Here is a 22,385-nt window from a genome sequence, read left to right on the forward strand (position 1 = left end):
TGTGAGCAGCTCACTTGATTTTGGCCTGGTTTAGAAAGATGCTATAATAAATAATAATTATCTCAGCCTTTCCCAATGACCCCTTTTTCCCCAAGAAAATCCAGCTGCTCATGGGTTGTGCAGAATGCAACCCCTTTCATCAGACACTTGAGTTTACATTTTTAAGAGGCACACATGCCAGAACATTTTGACCCCCTAGCTAGCAAACCCATTGTGATGATGAGTGCCAGGGGGAAATGAGTGCTATTTAGAGGAACTTTTCAAAACTTGCCTGCTATTTTTTTCATTCTTAAAAGCGCTGTGTCACTAAAATGCTGACCTGAAGTTCAAGCTGACCTTATTTTAAAAATGGAGAACACCAGCAACACAGACATGTTGGCATGCCTTGCCATTGTATGGATCTATCTGGTTTTTTTAAAAAAAATAATAATAATAATTTAGTTCTATAAAAGTGAAGTATAAAGGTTGCATTTTATCTATAGTGATTTTATAGAAAAAGAACTGAAAATGTCAAGGCTGAGCCAGGCTTTGATTATCTGCCCTGGAACATTTTACCCTCAGTCATGGGCAAGAACTTGCATGTAGAACATTCATGTTTTTCAACAACTATTTGATGTCCTTGTTTAAATAAACTGGCCTTGGACTTCAGTTGCTGCTCGTCAAGTACTTGCAAAGAGCATGTTGATCCTTCTGTGAATGATGCAACTTCAGCATATTGCTGGGCCACTGTGTTTTAAGCACAGCATTATAGACTTGAGGGTTCTTTTTGCTGACATTCGCTACACTCTGTCCCCTGGGATTAAAATCCAGTGGGCACTGTCCCCACCTACACCCCAAACAAGAGTGAAGAGGTGCAATGCCACCTTGCACAGAGGGATTAGAATTAGTCCCTTCGTACTAAGGTAATGTAAAGTCAGTGCATGCCTTCAAAGGCAGCTGCTGGTGGAACAGGTGGGCACCAAGAGACGGGCCCTGAATGCCTGGGAGAGCTCTGGAAGCCTAAAGGGTTCTGTGGCAGAGGTGTGCGGTGAATTTTTTTTGTAGAACAATTAGAGCCAGAGGCTCAAGCTTGCAAGGGCAATTGTGGGGGAGAGGGTGCCGACATCACGTATGACCATCATGCTCTCTAAGCCGGTCAGAAGCTTCCTCCTAATTTACAAGGAACATGTAGGAAGAAGAAGAAGAGGAGGAGGAGGAGGAGGAGGAGGAGGAGGAGGAGTTTGGACATGATATCCCACCTTTCACTCCCCTTCAGGAGTCTCAAAGCGGCTAACAATCTCCTTCCCCTTCCTCCCCCACAACAAACACTCTATGAGGTGAGTGGGGCTGAGAGACTTCACAGAAGTGTGACTGGCCCAAGGTCACCCAGCAGCTGCATGTGGAGGAGCGGGGAATCAAAGCCAATTCACCAGATTACGAGTCCACCACTCTTACCACTACACCATGCTGGCTAGTAGACTAGCCTAGAACCCCTAGTCCAATTGTACACACCATTGTACAGTGAACTTTATTCTGAGGTCAAGCCTCTGAGAAGAGAGAGAGAGGGGTCCGAATCGTGTCTTCCAAGAGTTGACAAAACAGTGTTTTCCTAAACTGGAAGAGAACCTGCCTGGCTGAGCTTCTGAAAAAGGTTGCAAAGTTTCATTACATGACTGAAGGACGGGCTCTGGAACCCAGAGATGGAGAGCAACAGCCCCCCTTGTCACAACAGAGGAATACACCAACGCTACACACACTCACCAGGCATGCAGCATTCTCTCTCTCTCTCTCTCTCTCTCTCACACACACACACACACACTCATGCACACATACAGAAGCACCCACCCACCAGCATTTCCAGCCTCTTGCACTGTAGTGATGGGATGAGATAGCTTCTCTCAAAGAGCAGGCAGGGGACTTTATCCCTGATCTCAGCACTAGGATTGGATATAAAAGATCCCTGTGCCTGCTCTTTAGAGAAGATAGCTAAAGGGCAGGTAGAGTTGTTTATCTCCCAGATAAAGCTTTGAGGCTGGTGGAGCACTTCTTGTGGCCAGATGTTACTCACAAAGTTAGCCATCCTTTCCCTATTGGATAGACAACCATTGGCAAACATAGTACTCAAGGTTAGGACGCAACTCTTACCTCAGCTGTGGGAATCTGTGGCCTTCCAAATGCTGCTGAACTCCAGCTCCCATCATCCTTGTCCAATAGGATACTATGGGATTGCCCAATCAGCTTGCTATGGCTGATGGGAGTTGTAGTTCAGCAATACCTAGGAGGCCAAAGGTTCCCTACTCCTGCCCTTGGAGGAAGGATGGGATAAAAATGCAATATGTAAATAAATATCACTTTGAGAAGTCGTAGTAGACTTCCATAGAACCCTAATTCCCTTTTATCTGTTAGCAGTACCTGTCACTTAAGAGACAGGAAATTATGCTTAACAGCTGCTTTATCATTGTCATCTCATCTGTCCTCCCAGTTGAACGACGTGGCCCAGGGAGAGAGGGAAAAATAGTGGAAGTGAACAGCTGGCTTCGCAAATGGTGTAAACAGGAACGGTTTGGATTCTTAGATCACGGACTGCAGTTTCTTGAAGATGGATTTCTGGCAAGCGATGGGCTGCACCTCACAACGGTTGGGAGGAATGTTTTTGCCAAAAATCTCAGAAACCTCATCAGGAGGGCTTTAAACTGACTAATGTGGGGGAGGGAGACAGTGCTCCTGAAGGTAGGAGTCTATCAATTGATGAAGATGATCATCCAAATGTCATAGACCAAATGGAGCAAACAGCACGCAGACCTAGTGGTGGGAGGAAAAAATCCTTAAATAAGAGACACGGGGGAATGATTAATGGACTTCAATGTCTGTACACTAATGCGCAAAGCATGGGAAATAAACAAGATGAGCTTGAGCTCTTGGTACAGCAAACTAAATATGACATAATAGGCATCACTGAAACCTGGTGGGATAAGTCCCACAATTGGAATGTAATAATGGAGGGATATAATCTATTTCAGAGAAACAGACCAGACAAGAAAGGAGGAGGAGTGGCGTTATATGTCAGGGATGTGTATACCTGTGAAGAGATCCAAGATTTAGAACCTCAAAGCCAAAGTGAGAGCATTTGGGTCAAAATTAAGGGAGAGAAGAATAACCGTGACCTCATTGTGGGAGTTTACTATAGATCCCCAAGCCAAACGGAGGACATAGATGATGCCTTCCTGGAACAGATGGCCAAGCATGCAAAAGGAAGGGAGATAGTAGTAATGGGGGACTTCAATTACCCGGATATTTGTTGAATGTCAAACTCAGCCAAGAGCATAAGGTCAAACAGATTCCTCACTGGCCTTGCAGACAACTTCATTGTCCAGAAAGTGGGAGAAACAACAAGAGGAACAGCCATTTTAGATCTGGTCCTAACCAATGTTGATGACCTGGTTAGTGGGGTAGAAGTGGAAGGATCATTAGGCGCGAGTGATCATGCTCTTCTGAAGTTTACTATACAGCGGAAAGGAGCAGCCAAGCATACTAGGACTCAATTTCTCGACTTTAAGAAAGCCGACTTCATAAAACTTAGGGAAGTGCTGGGTGAGATCCCATGGACAGTAATACTAAAAGGAAAGGGAGTTCATGATGGCTGGGAGTTTGTTAAGAGGGAGATAGTAAAAGCACAACTTCAGGCAATACCAATGAGACGGAAACATGGAAGGTACCTAAAGAAGCCAGAGTGGCTATCTGAAGAACTTTTAACTGAGTTAAGATTAAAAAAGGATGTGTACAAAAAATGGAAAAGGGGGGAAACCACCAAAGAGGAATTCAAACAAATAGCCAGCACGTGTAGACACAAAGTCAGAAAAGCTAAAGCACAGAATGAACTCAGGCTTGCTAGAGAGGTTAAAAGCAACAAAAAAGGCTTTTATGGGTATGTTCGTAGCAAAAGGAAGAACAAAGAAACAGTGGGGTCACTCAGAGGAGAAGATGGTGAAATGCAAACAGGGGACACAGAAAGGGCTGAACTCCTCAATGCCTTCTTTGCCTCAGTCTTCTCCGATAAAGAAAACAATGCCCAACCTAAAGAATTTGGAGCAAATGATTCAGCAGAGGAAACACAGCCCAGAATAACTAAGGAGATAGTACAAGAATACTTGGCTAGTCTAGATGTATTCAAGTCTCCAGGGCCAGATGAACTGCATCCAAGAGTATTAAAAGAACTGGCAGATGTGATCTCAGAACCACTGGCAGTCATCTTTGAGAATTCCTGGAGAACAGGCGAAGTCCCGGCAGACTGGAGGAGGGCAAATGTTGTCCCTATTTTCAAAAAGGGGAAAAGAGAGGACCCAAATAATTACCGCCCAGTCAGTCTGACATCAATACCAGGGAAGATTCTGGAGCAGATCCTTAAGCAAACAGTCTGTGAGCACCTAGAAAGGAATGCTGTGATCACCAATAGTCAGCATGGATTTCTGAAAAATAAGTCATGTCAGACTAACCTGATCTTGTTTTTTGACAGAATTACAAGCCTGGTAGATGAAGGGAACGCAGTGGATGTAGCCTACCTTGATTTCAGCAAGGCATTTGACAAGGTGCCCCATGATATTCTTGTCAAGAAGCTGGTAAAATGCGGTCTTGACTATGCTACCACTCAGTGGATTTGTAACTGGCTGACTGACCGAACCCAAAGGGTGCTCATCAATGGTTCCTCTTCATCCTGGAGAAGAGTGACTAGTGGGGTGCCACAGGGTTCTGTCTTGGGCCCGGTCTTATTCAACATCTTTATCAACGACTTGGATGATGGACTCAAGGGCATCCTGATCAAATTTGCAGATGACACCAAACTGGGAGGGGTGGCTAACACCCCAGAGGACAGGATCACACTTCAAAACGACCTTGACAGATTAGAGAACTGGGCCAAAACAAACAAGATGAATTTTAACAGGGAGAAATGTAAAGTATTGCACTTGGGCAAAAAAAAATGAGAGGCACAAATACAAGATGGGTGACACCTGGCTTGAGAGCAGTACATGTGAAAAGGATCTAGGAGTCTTGGTTGACCACAAACTTGACATGAGCCAACAGTGTGACGCGGCAGCTAAAAAAGCCAATGCAATTCTGGGCTGCATCAATAGGAGTATAGCATCTAGATCAAGGGAAGTAATAGTGCCACTGTATTCTGTTCTGGTCAGACCTCACCTGGAGTACTGTGTCCAGTTCTGGGCACCACAGTTCAAGAAGGACACTGACAAACGAACGTGTCCAGAGGAGGGCAACCAAAATGGTCAAAGGCCTGGAAACGATGCCTTATGAGGAACGGCTAAGGGAGCTGGGCATGTTTAGCCTGGAGAAGAGGAGGTTAAGGGGTGATATGATAGCCATGTTCAAATATATAAAAGGATGTCACATAGAGAAGGGAGAAAGGTTGTTTTCTGCTGCTCCAGAGAAGCAGACACGGAGTAATGGATCCAAACTACAAGAAAGAAGATTCCACCTAAACATTAGGAAGAACTTCCTGACAGTAAGAGCTGTTCGACAGTGGAATTTGCTGCCAAGGAGTGTGGTGGAGTCTCCTTCTTTGGAGGTCTTTAAGCAGAGGCTTGACAACCATATGTCAGGAGTGCTCTGATGGTGTTTCCTGCTTGGCAGGGGGTTGGACTCGATGGCCCTTGTGGTCTCTTCCAACTCTATGATTCTATGATTCTATGATCTCTTCTTTCCTCTGAGGAGGGATGTAACCATTTCAACAGCACTAGACTGTGGTCTCAGCAGAAAGGCCTATCGGATGAATAAAAGGTCACGAGGTTATTGTGCCTTTCTGATGGAGAAGTTTCCTTGTGGAAGGAGGAGATGTTCAACATTAATAGCCTTGTTCATACCACAGTGAACTGCTCACCTTTAACATTACTAGCTTTCCTGCAGCATTTTGAGTCATTATACCTATCCGACCAAGATCTGGAAGTTGTAGTCAATAGCCTGTAATCTTCTTGGTTCATCAAGTTACACCTTGCTTCAGGACTCTTTTGATCATACTAAAGGGAACAGGCTTCCTTTTCTCACATCTAATGCCTTGTTTGCTTGCTGTAAATATTCGACTATTTGTTTAGCTGGGGTCCCAGCATGCTTTTTCCTACCAAGAACACTGAGCAAGCAAGATTGTTTTACAACCACATGGACAACATCACATTCTCATTGCAAGTGATGAGCTGTGCCGGTTGGTTAGAACATATATGGAGTTCTAGAGTTCTATCTTTTTCTGAACTTTGGTTGGGTCCGTGGGGAAAGTAATAACTTTCCCCCCAGACCCAACCAAAGTTCAGAAATAAAAAACAAATCGAAGGGCATTGACTGAGGTAGATTTCCCTATAATGAAGCTATGTCTCATGGGGCTGATGTTCTGCACAAATCAAAAGGCCATCAGTTTTAAATGATTTTATTTAATGCAATGGCATTTGGTTTGCATTTGCTGGAAAGGAAAAGACCACCCATATACACATATTACAAAGCACTTAAAATTGAGAACAGAATATATATATTTTTTGTACTTTTACAGAAAGAGCGTTTGATTTATAATGAGGTCGTCTTCAGCAATCCAAAAAGATCTGGTCCACTGATAATGGTTCTCTATGTGTTTACTGTTGAGCAGTCTTATTTAGGTTTGAGTGAATTCTCTTGATGGGCATATGTGCCTGGGTTCAATTTGGGGCTGGGCTTGGTATACCAAGCTGTTTCTCCAAAACATCTAAAAATAGCATCCCCCTCTGACCAATATGGGGGTCCTGTTGAACCCCCGCTGACTACACCGAGAGTACAACATGGCCTGAATCCATCTTCAGTCCCCATGAATATGCCAACCACTCTCAAGCCCTAAAGCCTCTTCCTTCCACTGAAACATCATCTCATGGACAGCAGCAATGACCAAGAGGTCTCTCTGCAAATCTTCCATTCATCCCTGATACCCAGGACATTGCACTGCAGCATCCCAGTTCTGAGGATGATATGGTTTCCCAAGGCATTTGAGGACTTAATAGGGATACCACTGCTCTGGAAGCTACATATTCCAGGAATCAGTGCACCTTTAATGCTATCGTGAAGATTCGTGGAGCAAGGACCTATGAGATATGCAGTTCCCAGGGCGCCTGATGTTTTGAAACTTCAAGCACCCTGGAAAGAATGTGTCTGGTTTTTTAATTAAAAAAATATTTCTACATTCCTATATTGCTGATGACCCACCCATGTTCAAAATATCAACTTCTTTTCTTCACTGGAGAATGACACTTGATTCATAATGTGGCTGAACAATCTAGCCTGAAGATGTTTGTTTACGGAGCAAAATAGCTGCATATATCTCTAGTGTATTGTTAGGTCAGATACCCCAGATTAAGTGGTTTGAGGACTGAAATGCTGCCCGTGAGTTAGATGCAAGGATGACAATGGTGTTGTAGTCAGAGTGCTAGACTAGGATCTGGGAGACCGGGGTCCAAATCCCCACTTAGGCATGTAGCTCACTAGGGCCAGTCACAGTCTGTCAGCCTCACCTCCCTCACAGGGTGTTGCGCTGTGGATAAAATGAGGAGGGGCAGAAACATGCATACCAGTGGTGCCATCTTGAACAAAACATTGGGGGCGGGCTCGACCTAATCCGCCCTCCACTGCTGCCCCCTCACTGCACCACAAGCGAGGGACCCCAGCCCCCAAGAGGTGACACCTATGATGCATACCACCTTGAGCTCCTTGCAGGAAAGATGGATTATAAATGTAATATAACTTTTTTAACTGCGTGAGGGGGTATTGTTTTTGTTTGTTACTATTCTGTGCATTTTTGTGTTTTTATATTGTAAACCACCTTGTAGTCCTCAGATGAAGGGCAGTACAGAAATTTAATCAACAACAACCAACAAATTTAAACATTAATTATATTTGTGACCTATATTATTATTATTTTTTAATAATAATAATAATAATAATAATAATAATATGCTGCCCAACTGACTGGGTTACCCCAGCCGCTCTGGGCATTTCTTGAAACCTGTATAATCCATCCTATATCAGTTCACCTATATAATTCATCCTATATCAACTCACACAAAATATCGAGTAATGCATGATGCAAAATAGTGTCCAAGGCTTAGGAAAATAGGCAAAAGAGAGCCATGGCTAAAATATATATTTGGTTTGCAGGTCTGATAACTGTGAAAAGAGGGAAAGACGAATTGCCTGTGCCAAAAGAGGAGGAGGTAGATTTCAAAACTGGGAGCAGAAGCTGCATGACCCTAACACTGCTAATTAGTCAATTATAAGAGAACTAAATTCCTGTGATTGAATTTGTGACCAAAATAGCTCTTGTTGATAACAAGACTATTCCGTAAGATTAAAAAGAAGAACAGGGAAGAAAAGGGGAAAAATTACTTTCATCGAAGTAGCAGAGTGAATTTTCAGGAATATATTTAAATGGAAATGATGAAGTGTCGACATTTCACGGCATGCTTAAATTGGATGCAATCGTGCAAGCTGTTAGAATACGTACAATTAGCTGCCGTGGTATTATATACCATAAGTATTCCCCTGGCCTGTTCGCAGCTGAGCGGCATGTGAACTGCGCCAAGACATTCAAAGCTTTTTCTCTTGGACAAGAATATGCATGGTGCAATTTGAAGCAACATGAGCCCTTTGAGGAGGGTCTGCCAGAGAAACAAAGCAGCTATTCCATGCATTGTCCCAACACTTACTGTGTATTGTAGCATTAGAGAGGGAAGAGGCGGCTCTAATTGAGGTGGCTCTAAGTTTGATGTGCGTCCTTGGCACGCCCCCACCCCTATCCTGCCTGTGGGATTCCCCATTGTGTTGGGAGGCTGTGGCTCTTCTTTCATCTTCCCAAACTGCAGCTTATAAATCTACACTACCAGTGGACCAGCAGACAAGTGGGACCTTCCTGCAGCTCGCACTGGGCATGGAGAGGAGAAGGCAGTGGTGATACCCTGTACAAGTATAGCAAAAAGTAGCATCAAAGTTGAACAGAAGAAGGGACCATGGCAGCTGCCCAACCATGATGCTTGATGCAGCTGAGCTTGCATGGAAAGGCTTCAGGGCTAGTGGGAGAAGGAAAAAAGCTGTTAAAATTGCTGGCTGGTAAACTTTCGTAGTGATGTATGGAAGTGAGAGCTGGACTATAAAGAAGGCTGATCGCCGAAGAATTGATGCTTTTGAATTATGGTGCTGGAGGAGACTCTTGAGAGTCCCATGGACTGCAAGAAGATCAAACCTCTCCATTCTGAAGGAAATCAGCCCTGAGTGCTCACTGGAAGCACAGATCCTGAAGATGAGGCTGCAATACTTTGGCCACCTAATGAGAAGAGAAGACTCCCTGGAAAAGACTGGGAAGGATTGAGGGCACAAGGAGAAGGGGATGACAGAGGACGAGATGGTTGGACAGTGTTCTCGAAGCTACCAGCATGAGTTTGACCAAACTGCAGGAGGCAGTGGAATGCAGGAGTTCCTGGCATGCTTTGGTCCATGGGGTCACAAAGAGTTGGACATGACTATACGACTAAACAACAACAAAACTTTCGTCTGCAGGTAAATAGTTCAGGATGGTCATTTGTGTATGTGACAACAGAGGCTAGAATATTATATGCACAGAAATGGAAAGAAAAGAAGGTTCCAACGAAGGAGGAATGGCTCTTGAAAGTAACGGACTATGCGGAAATGGCAAAGCTGAAAGCGAAATGAAGAGATCAAAATGGTGAACTTTTTTATGGAGAACAGAGGCCTTTCGTGGACTGTCTAAAAATATATTACAGTCAAATGAAATTGTGGGCAGGATTCGAGATAAAAGCAGCAGAAGAAAAATGACAAAATGATTGTAACAGAGAAACCTTTTGTAATAGCTAAAGATATAATGCAGTAGAAAAGGTTTGCGTAAAACCACTGAGTAGGTGAGGGTGGGATGGTCAAATGGTGTTTTATCAACAGGAGCTGATTTTTTTGGAGATGGCCTTCTGATAGCTCTGGTTTTGTTTTGTAATGAGACTCCCAAGCCCTGTTCAGGCATTCGCAACCTCCATGTGATTAGACTTTCATAAGGGAGAGTGGGAACGCTAGTCCTGATCACCCCTGTGGCTGGCCCTGCTGCCTTCCATTACTTGGAGGGCCGAATGTTTGCAGTGGGAAGTCTTCTATACTCATGGAGACTCCATGTGCAACTTAGAACCCTGATCTTCTGACATTCTAAACCAAGCAGCAAACCTCCAAGAGTAAGGAAAGCTCCTTGCTGCAGAAGTTCATCTCCTCAACATGTGGAAGGTGATGGTCAATGGTGGGGATGTGATGGAGCGGGTGAGCCAATGGCTCGTTCCTGCTCTCCCTTCATTCCACGAGGCTGAACATCTGAAGAGGGGCTTTTGGGAGAGGGTAGATGGGTGTAGATATTAGAAACAGTGGTTGGTGGTTTGAGTGAAAGAGAATGCTGAGAACTTCTAAATGGAGTTAGCTGAAATTGGGATGCATTCAGAGATTGTCCCATGACTCTCTGGAGGAGCCCCTCTTCTAAAAGAATGCCTCCTCCCTTCCATTCATGCTCTGTTGTATGTAAATAAAGCTTATGATTATAACTGGAAGTACAGGAGTGGATTGCGCCCAGTGGGGAGTGTGAACCCTCCTTCCAGCCAACTAATGCAAATAAAGGAGGAAACACAGACTGTATTTCAATGCATTATTTTTGGTTTGTGTGTCTGCCCCCACTTACATTTAAGCAGAGGGAATGCTCTGCTATTTTTAGTCCACTGCTCTAGGAAAGATTATTATAAAGCCTAAAGCCTAAAAGAAGATTGTAGGCACACTGCCCACACATCATCTATAACTTTTCCAAAGAGAAGATCAAGCACACGTTATACCCAAGCTTCTGTAGGTTAGCTCTGGGATATGTATACATGTTTCATTTCTGGTACGGAGCTGTTCAAGAAAAGTCTTTGTCAAAACCTGGGGTTGTCACAAAGGAAGACAAATGAAAAAGAGAGGAAAGCAGTAGGAACAACTGAGCAATTTCCACAACTCATTCAGGAATCTCACCTGGTATTCCATCATGTATCCAGTAGTTAATGTCTGTTCCTTCACCGTTTTCAAAGACATCAGTAACATTGATGGGCTTCAGCAACTTCATGATCTCCTTCATGATGTCACGAGCTTTATCACTGCCTGTGAAAGCCAGGCCGGTGGGCATGAACGTTCCCTCATCAGACTCCATCACCATGTCAAAGTTAGAGATGTTCTCCTGAAAGACATAAAGTGAAAACCTTGGGTCTGCAAAGACCAATTTTAAGGAGGACATTGTTTTGGTAACTGTTTCACTTCCTGCACTACCTGCCATGCAGTTAGACAGGAAATGTGTGTGAACCTGAAATTTTGAGTGGAGAATGACAGCATTGTGATGGCTAGGGCTCAGTTCATATGCAGCACTGCCGCTCCAACGAATTCGGCCTTGTTGGAACATGGACGAGAGACTAACTGAAGTGCTCCCTCCTTTCTCATCCCCTCTGCATCTTACCCATCTGTCTTCAACGAAGGCCGTCCAAATTGGTGGCCATCGCTACCTCCTTGTGGGAGCGAATGCCATAGTTTATCTATGCACTGTGTGAAGGAAAAACTTCTCAATCTTTAATCATTCAGCTTCATTGCATGTCCCTAGTGCTCATATTTTAAGAGAGAGGGAGGGAAAAAAGCTCTCTTCACACAATGCATCATTTTATACACATTGATCATGTCCGCTACTCGCCAGACCTTTCCTCACAATGGAGTTGCTCCAACCCCTTAATCATTTTGGTTGCCTGTGGGGAGACAGTGTCCTGGCAAACTGCCCATTGCTCCTTTAAACTTGTGTCTTGACTGGCTGCTTCCCATTGCTGTGAACTCATTGGGCAACCTGTGTTTCATAGTGTCCACCCTACATCTGCCATACAAGGATAATAAACAACCTACTTTATTGGATTTATGTGTGGATTACAATGTGAGGCGCTTTGAATAAGGTGTTACGAGTAAGAGAGCACAATGGATGCAATGCAGAAGAGCTCAGCCAGTGTGACATAGTTGTTATGAGAGATCAGCCTATTGAGCAGCGTTATTGAACTTGCAAAGTGGCTTTTGAAAAGCCTCAGAGTTTAAACAGCAGTGTGAGGTTCTGGCATAAGAGCTGCGAAAAGAGAAACTTGCTTTATTATTTACTTGCATACTTATTTACAGAGAACATTCTCTGGGAGGCTTGTACTGTAAAAGCCTTGCAGCATCAATAAAATTTCATGATGCAAAACTCAACTGTAAAACAATACAAGAGCAGATCTGAAGAATAATTTAAAATATTGTTGTGAGTTGGGAAGGGTAGTCTACATGCTTGAGTCCCTTCCAATTCCTGGATCCAGCACGGATTCAGTTTCTGGAATGGATTCAGTTCTTGGAATAGCCAGGCTAGCTTCCTGGTGAGGTAATGGCCTGAGTATAGGCTGTTAAGGTAACAAAGGAAGTGGTTTGGTGCCAGAGGACAAATGGGTGCGCCTCCCATTAAACTATGTATTAGTTAGAAACACAAAGGCCAGAGTTGTATATGCGAGCTTTGATGGTAGAGGCTGCAGACTGCAGGCTAGGCAGCTGAGAGACAGAGCCATGCCTGATTGTGGGTGAAATCCAAAGCTGTGGCTGTGGGAGAAGCAAGACCCTCTTTGGGGTGTTAATGCTGTGAGCCCCTGCACCATAGGGACAGATTGTATATATATGTCAATAAACCATATATTATAAAGACAACACAGTCCCCGCTGTCTCTCCTTTGGAGGAAACCAAATCTGGGGTAGGTGCCTGAACCGCTGGAATCTTGCACTGCTCAGAGATTGGGGTGGTGTGTGATAATATTTAAAACAGCCTCCCACAACCTGGTGCCTGGTTGGGGCTGATGCAAGTTGTAGCCCAACATCTGGAGGGTGTAAGGTTGAGGTACGTCTTAAAAGTCCTTAAGACAATGTAAAGAAGCATTTGCCTGGCACTGAAATTACCCCGAAGCAGTCACCAAGTGAGCATCTCTAGGGAGAGAATTTCACAGCCAAGGTGCCAACACCAAAAATGCCCTCTTTGTGTTTAAAAAACATGTTCCTACTTTTGGAGGCAGCTTTGCTTTCTTGCACCATTGACAAATCTCCAATTTCTTTTTCTTAATTTAGGGTAATCTGAAAGTCACTGTCAGGCTGACTGTGGGGAGCTACTGATAGGGAATGTCTCTAAATTATTATTATTATTAAATAACATTGACAAGTTGCACGTCTGTGCCTTCGGATCAGACAGGAAGGCTGTAACCTAGAAAAGGGCAGAAGGAAAGACATTGTGAAGCAGTTTGAAGATTGCACCGGGTAAAATAAATGATGAGCACCCCTTTGCTTTTCTGGGCCATGCACAATATTTCTGGCATCACTTATTAAACAATCACTGAGATATAATTAAGTACTTCACACATATCTCCTCCAACTTCTACACAAACATTCATTAAAATCAGCCTTGCAATAATATTCTGAGGCAAGTAGTTATTACCAAATCGAGTGACTTCATCACGGAAGAATATACTCTGCTGAAATCTGCGGACCCCTTGAGAGGTTAATTTGAAGACTGGCTTTAGGTGTTTCATTTTCTTTCATTCTTTCCTTTCTGACCACCCAAGCAGGTATATTCAGTTTCAAAAAGGAAGGTAGGCAATTAGCCGTTCTGTGCGCCCCTGCACTGTAGTAGCCATAAATCAGACATGGTTAAGGAGACATAGAACTTATCTCTCTTAACAGCATAAGGAGGTGTTTGGGTTGGTTTTTTTTTTTTTTAACACCACCGTTTACTATGGCACAAGCACCCAAATTTGTCACCTCCAAACTGGCATTTCCGTAGCCATTCGTTAAGATCTTTTGGAAGGTAGGGATGAAGTCTGGCTGGGTCAGTGTGAAAGTGGGTTGCTGATGCCTCTATGGCAATGAGGCAAGTTTCCTCAATTATTATTTCCAACTAGGAGACTGGGGTGCATGTGTGCTTCTTGAAGAGTGCTCCTGGCAAGTGAGCTCTGTTCCTTTCACCTAGTAGATCACAGCCCTTAGGCAATGGCATAAGCCTTAGCTGGATCCCAGCATATGGCTGTGCAGCTTAAAGCCTTCCAAGGTATGGTGGCCACACTTACGTATCACTGAAAAAGAGGAAACGCATCACCAAAAGAGAGGGCTCACATTTGCATAAAATGCTGACTGATATGTAGAGGTGCAAATTTAAAAATAACTACTATAATTTTAAAAGAAATGCAAGGCATCTCACCATAGTGGGGGGGACGACTGAACAGTCTGATGCCCAGGTGCTAATTGTAGATTTCAAGGACCTGTTATCTGTTCCTATGGTTCTTTATCTTTAAAGGACCAGACAGCCATTCAAACAGAGAATTCCTCCAAATAGAAGTCCATCCTTTGTGAAGTAGGCCACTGAATTTCAAAGTGTTATGGGCGTGTCACTTGCTAAATCTAGCTTTTGTTCCATCCGTGTGCTGCAAAAACGCTATTGTTTATCGATGACAGAAGAAGTCATATACAGTCCCAAAGATATAATACTTTTTTTCCTTTTTTTTTTGCCTAGTGGCCAGGAAATAAGTGCCATTCTACTGGAACGCCACAGAATTAGAAATGATCCCCTTCCAAGAAGCGTGGAATCTTAAGAATCTAGGTTTGAACTGTGTAGCATAATCTCTTTTTCTCTAAACGCTTGGGGTGCATTCCAAACATCACAATAAATCTGAAATGCATATAAACCAGAGTGCCATAGAGAGAGAGAGCTACGCTGCAACAACTCTGGCTACATCCACATCATACATTCAAAGCACTAACACAACTTTAACAGTCATGGAGAATCATGGGAACCGCAGTTTGTGAAGGGTGCTGGGAATTGTAGGTCTTTGAGGTCAGCATCCTTAACGAACTACAGTTCCCATGATGCTTTGGGGAGAACCCATGGCTGTTAAAGTGGCATAAGAGTGCTTTAAATGTGAGGTGTGGGAAGTGTCCCCCCACCGGGGTACTGAAGGGTACGCAGTACCGGCACCTTCTTTTCTAGAAGGTGGGTGTAACCTCTGATTGGCAGATGACAGTCATACTTAGCATCCGTATGTGCATTAGAGACTTGAGAGCAGTATGTGCATTACATCAGTAATCAAGACAGAATGCAAACTGGTACGATTTAAGGTAGATTTTCAACCTTTTTTTTTTAATCCCACTTGTTAATTTAGGGACTGCCCAAATGTTAATTTAGGGACTGCATACCACCTCCCTGCTTGCCCACATTCATCGTTCATGGCTGAAATGAAACTGAAGTGGGGACTTCCTAGTTCATAGCTCAGTCCCTCAGCAACTTTGCTACATCAGAGTCCTGCTCCGTTGTCCATTTACACAGCATGACGACAATGAGAGGTGGCGCAATCTCTGCCCCCAACACACACGTTTGTGAGAATGACTGTAAGAAGTTACATGCAAAGGGACCTCATACAGATGTTCCAATGGATATCTGTAATAATAATAATAATAATAATAATAATAATAATATATTATTTATACCCCGCCAATCTTTTGGTGGGAATCTGTGCTATCTGAGGTGGTGGCGGCTGCCCTCACCACCCCTTCCTCCTCCTTATCTCTTCTCTTGCTGTTTCTGCCTCGTCTTCCTCCCTCCCTGGATGTTAGTGGTTAGTAGTGCTGCCGTACATCCTGCCTTGTCCCCCCCCCTCTGTTTTTGCCACTGCAAGGGTAGAAGCCATCTTTCCACCTCCTCCTCCATGCCGTGGTCTAAATAGGCAAGGTAGCGTACTTCCTCAAGAGAGTTGCATTCTGGGTCAGGCAGCTGAGAGACCGCCTGTGCTGCCACAACGGCTAGACGTTTTGTCTAAACTTCATTTTCGCCTATGCTTAAACAAAATTTCTAGCCGCTGTGTCAAAGCAGTGGCGGCACAGGCAGTCTCTCACTTGCTTCACCCAGAATGCACTGCTCTGAAGAAGGGCTCACCTTGTGGCAGAATGGAGGAGAAGGAACGTCACATGGTTGCAGCAGGATGTTGCTCTCCATATGAGGCTTCTGTTGGTCAAGGCCAGCAGTAGCATGTATGCCACCTGAGATGAATGTCTGAGTTCAACTCATGACTTAGCTGGCCTTGATCCCGGCCCTCCAACACATGCCTTCATTATATAACAACAACAACAACAACAACAATTTATTATTTATACCCCACCCATCTAGCTGGGTTTCCCCAGCCACTCTGGGCAGCTCCCAAAAGAATATTAAAAACACGAGAAAACATCAAACATGAAAAGCTTCCCTAAAAAGGGCTGTCTTCAGATGTCTTCTAAAAGTCAGATAGTTGTTTGTTTCCTTGACATCTGACGGGAGGGTGTTCCACAGGGCGGGCGCCACTACCGAGAAGGCCCTCTGCCTGGTTCCCTGTAACCTCACTTCTCGCAGTGAGGGAATCGCCAGGCTTTCGGAGCGGGACCTCGGTGTGTGGAATGGCAACTGAAGAAATTGTAGCTCTGTATGAATGCTGAATTTGGGAAATTGACATGGACAACCTAACTTCTTAGTGTGCTGTGTGTGTGTGTGTGTGTGTTGTGGAGGTTACACGCTTCAAGCATGTGAAAATTATGCTACCGACATCTATTACAATTCCCCTTACCAGTTTTACTGAAGTGATAAATCTGGCAACCAGCCCCAAAATTCAGGCTTTTACACACACAAAACTGAGCAACTACTCAGATTTTTTTTTTTTTTTTAAAGCAACCTTACGTGCCACAGTAATGTATTTGTGGGTTTAGCAAAAAACCCTGTTACCATTTGGTGAGTGCTGTCAGGAAAAGCCTGCTTTTTAATGGTGTATACAGCACCACACATGGCTCGCAAAGTTACTCACTGTCATGAGTGTCTGAGGATCTGGCTCATGTTGTTGCTATTATGGGCGCTTGTAAAGCACAACTTTAAAACATTATCTCTGCATATAAATCATGAAAACAGGAACTGAATAAGGGCAGCTAGATGTCTTTTAGGGGCCAATTTGAGTCTGGGTGATGAGAGTTGCATGAAAAATAATATGTTTCCATCTCACAATGGTGGGAGAAGCAACCAAGGATCTCACAGTGCTAATATTAACTTAGCAGGACAGATTATGAGAAAGAGAAAGAGAGAAAGAGAGAATGTTTTATTATGGTAGAGAGAAAGAGAGAATGTTTTATTATGGTAGATTTTTGAAAGCTATTGGCAACACGGCATCAGTTCATTGTTATCCATTTTTGTAATGCTTTGCATATGTTTCTAATATGAAACCAGAACATGAACCACCCTTAGCACATGATATGGCTACACCCCTCACCCACCCCATCCCTCCATCATTCCTCATGTATTACTGTAACCGTTAATTTTGAGCATATGTTGGGAGATGCCTTAAAAACAGAACTTTTCTGCAGAGAGAAACCAGTATGGGGGGGGGGAAACACACACAAGGCAAAACAGATCTCAGATGTGAAAAGTGGGTTCATTGCCTCCTGAAGACCATCCTTTAAGAGTTTATTTCAGCAGAATGAATAACTGTGAGGTATAAGAAGTCTGCTGGGTGGGGGGGGGAGTGAGGCAACGCAAACCCCTTCAGAAAGCATTTTTGCTTCTGCTAGCTCAGAGGCCGCAAACACTTTAGAAATGTATTAAGAGTGTATATTTGTATGAATTGTGCTGCCCTTCGTTTCCTGTCAGACGGCGAAAAAACAACTGCTGTTTGTCAAAACAAGCTCCGATCAGGCTATATTCTCCTAGGTAATTTAAGTCAAGAGTGACTGTATGAGCCAAAGATTAACTGTGGGCTCAGCTGTTTCCTCCGTCTCTCCTCATATTGGAGGACTCATTCAAATATGCAAGCTCATTAAAATATCAGTCCACTGAGATAATCACTTTCGTCAGGCAACGATCTGAGCTCCTGCCTATGACTGTACAATGTGACACTCTCACCACAGTACATGACAGCAGGGTGGGGGAAATAAGTCAACACATTTTGTCAAATGGTATAGCTTACTTAACTCGCTGCATGCCTGCTGACAGGGCCAGGCTGGGGTTGTGGGCACTGCAGCCACATCCAAATCTGGAGGGCACGTTCTCCACTCCAAGGCCCCAAGACTGGCAGCATCATCTGGTAAAATGGAGGACAGCAAGCTGAAGGCACAATTCTGTTGACCATACAAAGGCAGGACATAGGAAGCTGCCTTACAGACCAACTGATTCATCTAGCTCCATTTTGTCTACACTGGTTGGCAGAAGCTGTCCAAGGTTTCAGGCAGAAGTCTCTCCCAGCCCTACCTGGAGATGATGGGGAATGATATTGGGACCTTCCGCTTGCAAAGCAGATGCTCAGAGGCTGAGCTATGGCCCTTCCTCAAAGGGATGGTTCACTAGTTCTGGCCAACACAGAGGCTTTTTACATAAATGCTGGAAATGTAAGGAAAAAGAAGGAACCTTTTACCACATGTGGTGGACATGCCCCAAGGTAAAAGACTTCTGGGAAAGGTTTTATAATGAACTGAAAAAAGTGTTGAAAAACACATTTATTAAGAAACCAGAATCCTTTTTACTTGGTATAGTGGGGGGTGAAATCCCCAAAAAGGATGTTACTTTTTTCCCTGTATGCCACAACAGCTGTGAGAATATTACTAGCGAAGAATTGGAAGAAATAAGATTTACCAACAATCGAAGAATGGCAGATGAAAATGATGGACTGTATGGAACTTGCTGAACTGACTAGGAGACTCCGAGACCAGAGAGAAGAGAAGGTGGAAGAAGATTGGAAGAAGTTTAAAGAATATTTGGAAAAATATGTTAATATTTAAATCTTAGAATAGCTTTGGAAGTGGATACAGGCTGTAGGGTTAGAAGTAGAAGATAGTGTATTTTAAAATAGTATTATTTGTAAAGGATAAAATGTGAAGACTATTGTGGTAAAAGTAAGTGTGATAAAAAAAGGTTAAAAATATGATATATGTAAACTGCTAAAGATGAGGTAAAATGAAAATCAGATGGGGGGACTTGGGGAAGCTCACCTAATGATGTTTAGAAAAAATAAGGATAAGACAAGAAATTTTTTGTATTGTTTGTTTTTCTGTTTGTGTTGTTTATTTGTGTTATAAAATGAATATTTTTTTGGGGGGGAAACAAAACACAGAGGCTTTTTACTGGTGCTGATGTTGCATACCTGTAGTACTTTTTATGCCCAGAGATGGCTCCAAGGGCTATCTAGTCCAGCATCCTGTTCTCACAGGGGTCAATCAGATGCCCATGGGAAGCCTGCAAGCAGGCATGAGATTAACGTCTCCTCACGTCTGATTCCCAGCAACTGGTATTCAGAAGCATATTGCCTCCGACAATGAAGGTAGAACATAACCATAGAATCACAGAATTGTAGAGTTGGAAGGGTCATCTAGGACAAGGGTCATCTAGGACAAATGAAGGAGTTGCCCTCCTGAATTTAAGCAAGTCTGGGTCTGCGTAAATGGCAGTCCACCTATCGATGCCTCCTTGAGTTACATGATGAAAGAACACCGGGATATAAATGTACAAAATAAATGCAGGAATATAGAAGTGCTAATGGTGGAGTCTGGTGGTACATGCTTGTACCCTGTAAAAGAACTGTAATATTATTATTATGCTTTCCATAAGTTCTATAGATTGGAAAGCAACAAGGTGTGGTCTTCCTGTGTTGCAGATGTAGAGAACAGCTCTCTCCTAGCCCCAGGAAGCCATGAAGCAAGGTATAGAAGAAGAGTAATTAACAGGTCGTTAAAATTTACGAACTGGCACTTTTGTTATGCATTATTATTTCTCAGCTCCCAGGAAGCCATGAACCGCCATTGCTTCGATATGGCTGATTTCGACTTTTGGCCTTTTTTTGTTCAGATCTGAAGTGAGTTTTTGTTAATATTAGAACTTGACATGCATTTTAAACAGGTCATTTGAAAGCATCCTAAGAATTCAAAGTGGAAATGTGTCCATATATAATACCAATTCTGGCTGCTCACTTTTCTCTCTACCCAAAACCTCTCCCATATGAGTGATTTTTTTATTAGTCTAATATGAGGATGGCTAACAGGCAGCTCACAGACTGGATCTGGCCCTGAAAGCAATTTGTGCTAAATGCTGTCGCTATTATGAAGTATTAATAAAACACAACACATGATTACAATGCTTGCATTTTAACTACTGTATTTTTACAGCTTGGGTTTATCCAAGCAGAAGCATCTGGACAGATTTGCTGTATATCTTAAATCACTTTTGACCCCCTCTGCCTGAAATACAATGCTTGATCAATACTGTCATTACCACTGACAGTAGTACTGCAAGTCTAAGATCAGCATACAAAAAGCCCTCAGTAACACAACTCATTTACAACTCATGCAACTTTAATGGCTTAGATTTGGCACTGAAGGTAAGCAGCTCTCTCGTGCTTCCGACATCTATCTGGTAGGCAGGGTCGACCCATCCGTGATCAGACTGTGGCAGCTGCCTCAGGCGGCAGAATACAAGGGGCGCCTCTGCGGGTGTACCCCACCATAGCTGCCGGAGAAGTGAGACAGTGGCTTCTGGGTTCCAGTGAAATTTTGCAAGGGCCCCACAGACCTCCATGGGATCTTGCAGGTCTCTTGCAAGATCTTGCCAGGACTCAGAAGCCGAAACCATGCAACTCCAGTATGGGGGTAGCAAGGGGGTGGCAGTGTATGATGCAAGTGCAGGTTGGCATCTTCCTGTTTCGCTGACTGCCACCCTGCCTGTAGCCTTTAAAACTCAAGGAAGTGTCATAACCGGGCTAGCCACAGAAATCGAGGCCAAGCTGAGCATGAACAAGTCACATGAACCTGGTTTCCCAATGCAAATATAAGGAGAATATTACCTTCAACCAGAATATCTCCATCATTTGGGGATATGCTCTTCACCATGCTATTTGGGTTAGCCATGTTTAATGGGCTGTCAGAGAATAGTCCTCTGTTTGAAGGCAACCTCTCTTTAAAGCAGAGTTGGAGAATCTCTGCCCCTGATGTTGTTGAAGTATGACTTCCACCATCCCTGGATACTGACCATGCTTGCTGAGGCTGATGCGACTGGTAATTCAGTGGCATCTGGCTGGGGGAAAGATTGCCCACCCCTTAAATGGTATCATTTCTAACTCCTATTTAAATATAAATGGGGGGGACACCTAAGAAGGGAAATTAGAGGTATTGGTGTTACCCATTGACAGTTTGCACCTAGGCAGCAGATGCAGCTGGCACCAACATAATCTAGTCACTGATTTCCCCACCATGGTGAGATGTACTACTTTTCCACATAAATCATAGTAGTTATTTCTAAATTTCATCTATATGTATAAGTTAGCATATATAATTTTAAGCAAATCTTTGCCTTTTTCTGGTACCCTTTTTCATTGATGTATTTCCTACCTTCAATATGTGTGGCTAAATATTGCAATCGGTTTGTTTGCTAGTCTCCTCAGTACATAATACAAAAAATAATAATTCTGACCACCTTTGTTAAGTTTTCTACTAGTATGCCAGCAGTAATACCCACACTTGTGTGTCACCATGGAAGTCTAGAAGTTCTGCAGCCAATTATAGCATTGCAGTAGCTTTTCTCACCTCTCCCTCTGTTCGTGTGTAGTGAAATGATAATCACCTTGCTCAGGTTTCTAATAAAATATGCAGATCTGCAAGTTTTGTAGCTTGAAAAGAAACGAGGACGAAATGCAATCTAGATATTCTTATAGGATTAAAATGATTTTGAGTTTCTAATTGTATTCTTATCTTTTTCTGTATGACTGCTGTCGGTACATGTTATTTGGACATAAACTGCATTGCAGATCAAAAAAAGTGGTACACAAGAACACAATATATAAAAATAGCCCAGAGAAACTGAATGGAAGAAGAGGGGGCCATAGGTTCTCCACATTTGACTTACAGCGTCGCTAAGTGTGTAAAGAGTGCATTTGAAAGGGCTGGAAAAAATGCTGTAGAAACAGAAAGCTCTATTAAGATTACACTTGCTATGACTTCTTAAATGATGTGCCTCCACCCATTTTAGCACTGGTGGACAAATAACACAAGAATGGGGCTATCAGGTTGTTCTCTCCCTAGACCCCCCACACCTCCAGCTGATGTTACTGCCTGAAGAATTAGGCCAATGCAAGTAGTATAGAGGCCAAAGCATCTCCATAAGAAACTCTGAGAAAGCAAATAAATTCTCTGCCCCAGGCGTCCGTTGCCTGCATCTATTCTTATCTCCCCTCTTTTTCATGACCCTCTGCACTATTTCCTTCTCCCTGACTGCACACCTCTTAAAAACATATAGCAGTA

At 43.4% G+C, this 22,385-nt stretch overlaps 1 protein-coding gene and 1 long non-coding RNA gene across 5 annotated transcripts in view; one reads left to right on the forward strand and one right to left on the reverse strand.

Annotated features, from left to right (window-relative positions):
- Nucleotides 1–22,385, forward strand: part of LOC308481510 — a 351,692-nt gene that overhangs the window by 135,587 nt on the left and 193,720 nt on the right. The gene's annotated exons all lie outside the window — the stretch shown is intronic.
- Nucleotides 1–22,385, reverse strand: part of CPQ (carboxypeptidase Q) — a 175,064-nt gene that overhangs the window by 21,806 nt on the left and 130,873 nt on the right. For all 4 annotated transcript variants that reach the window (XM_081013871.1, XM_081013873.1, XM_081013874.1 and 1 more), the window contains exon 7: nt 11,041–11,242. In XM_081013871.1, coding sequence (XP_080869997.1) covers nt 11,041–11,242 — 202 coding nt within the window. The remainder of the gene's footprint in view (nt 1–11,040; nt 11,243–22,385) is intronic.

The sequence above is a fragment of the Podarcis pityusensis genome (assembly GCF_964106645.2).
Source record: "Podarcis pityusensis genome assembly, chromosome: 7".
Lineage (NCBI taxonomy): Eukaryota > Metazoa > Chordata > Lepidosauria > Squamata > Lacertidae > Podarcis > Podarcis pityusensis.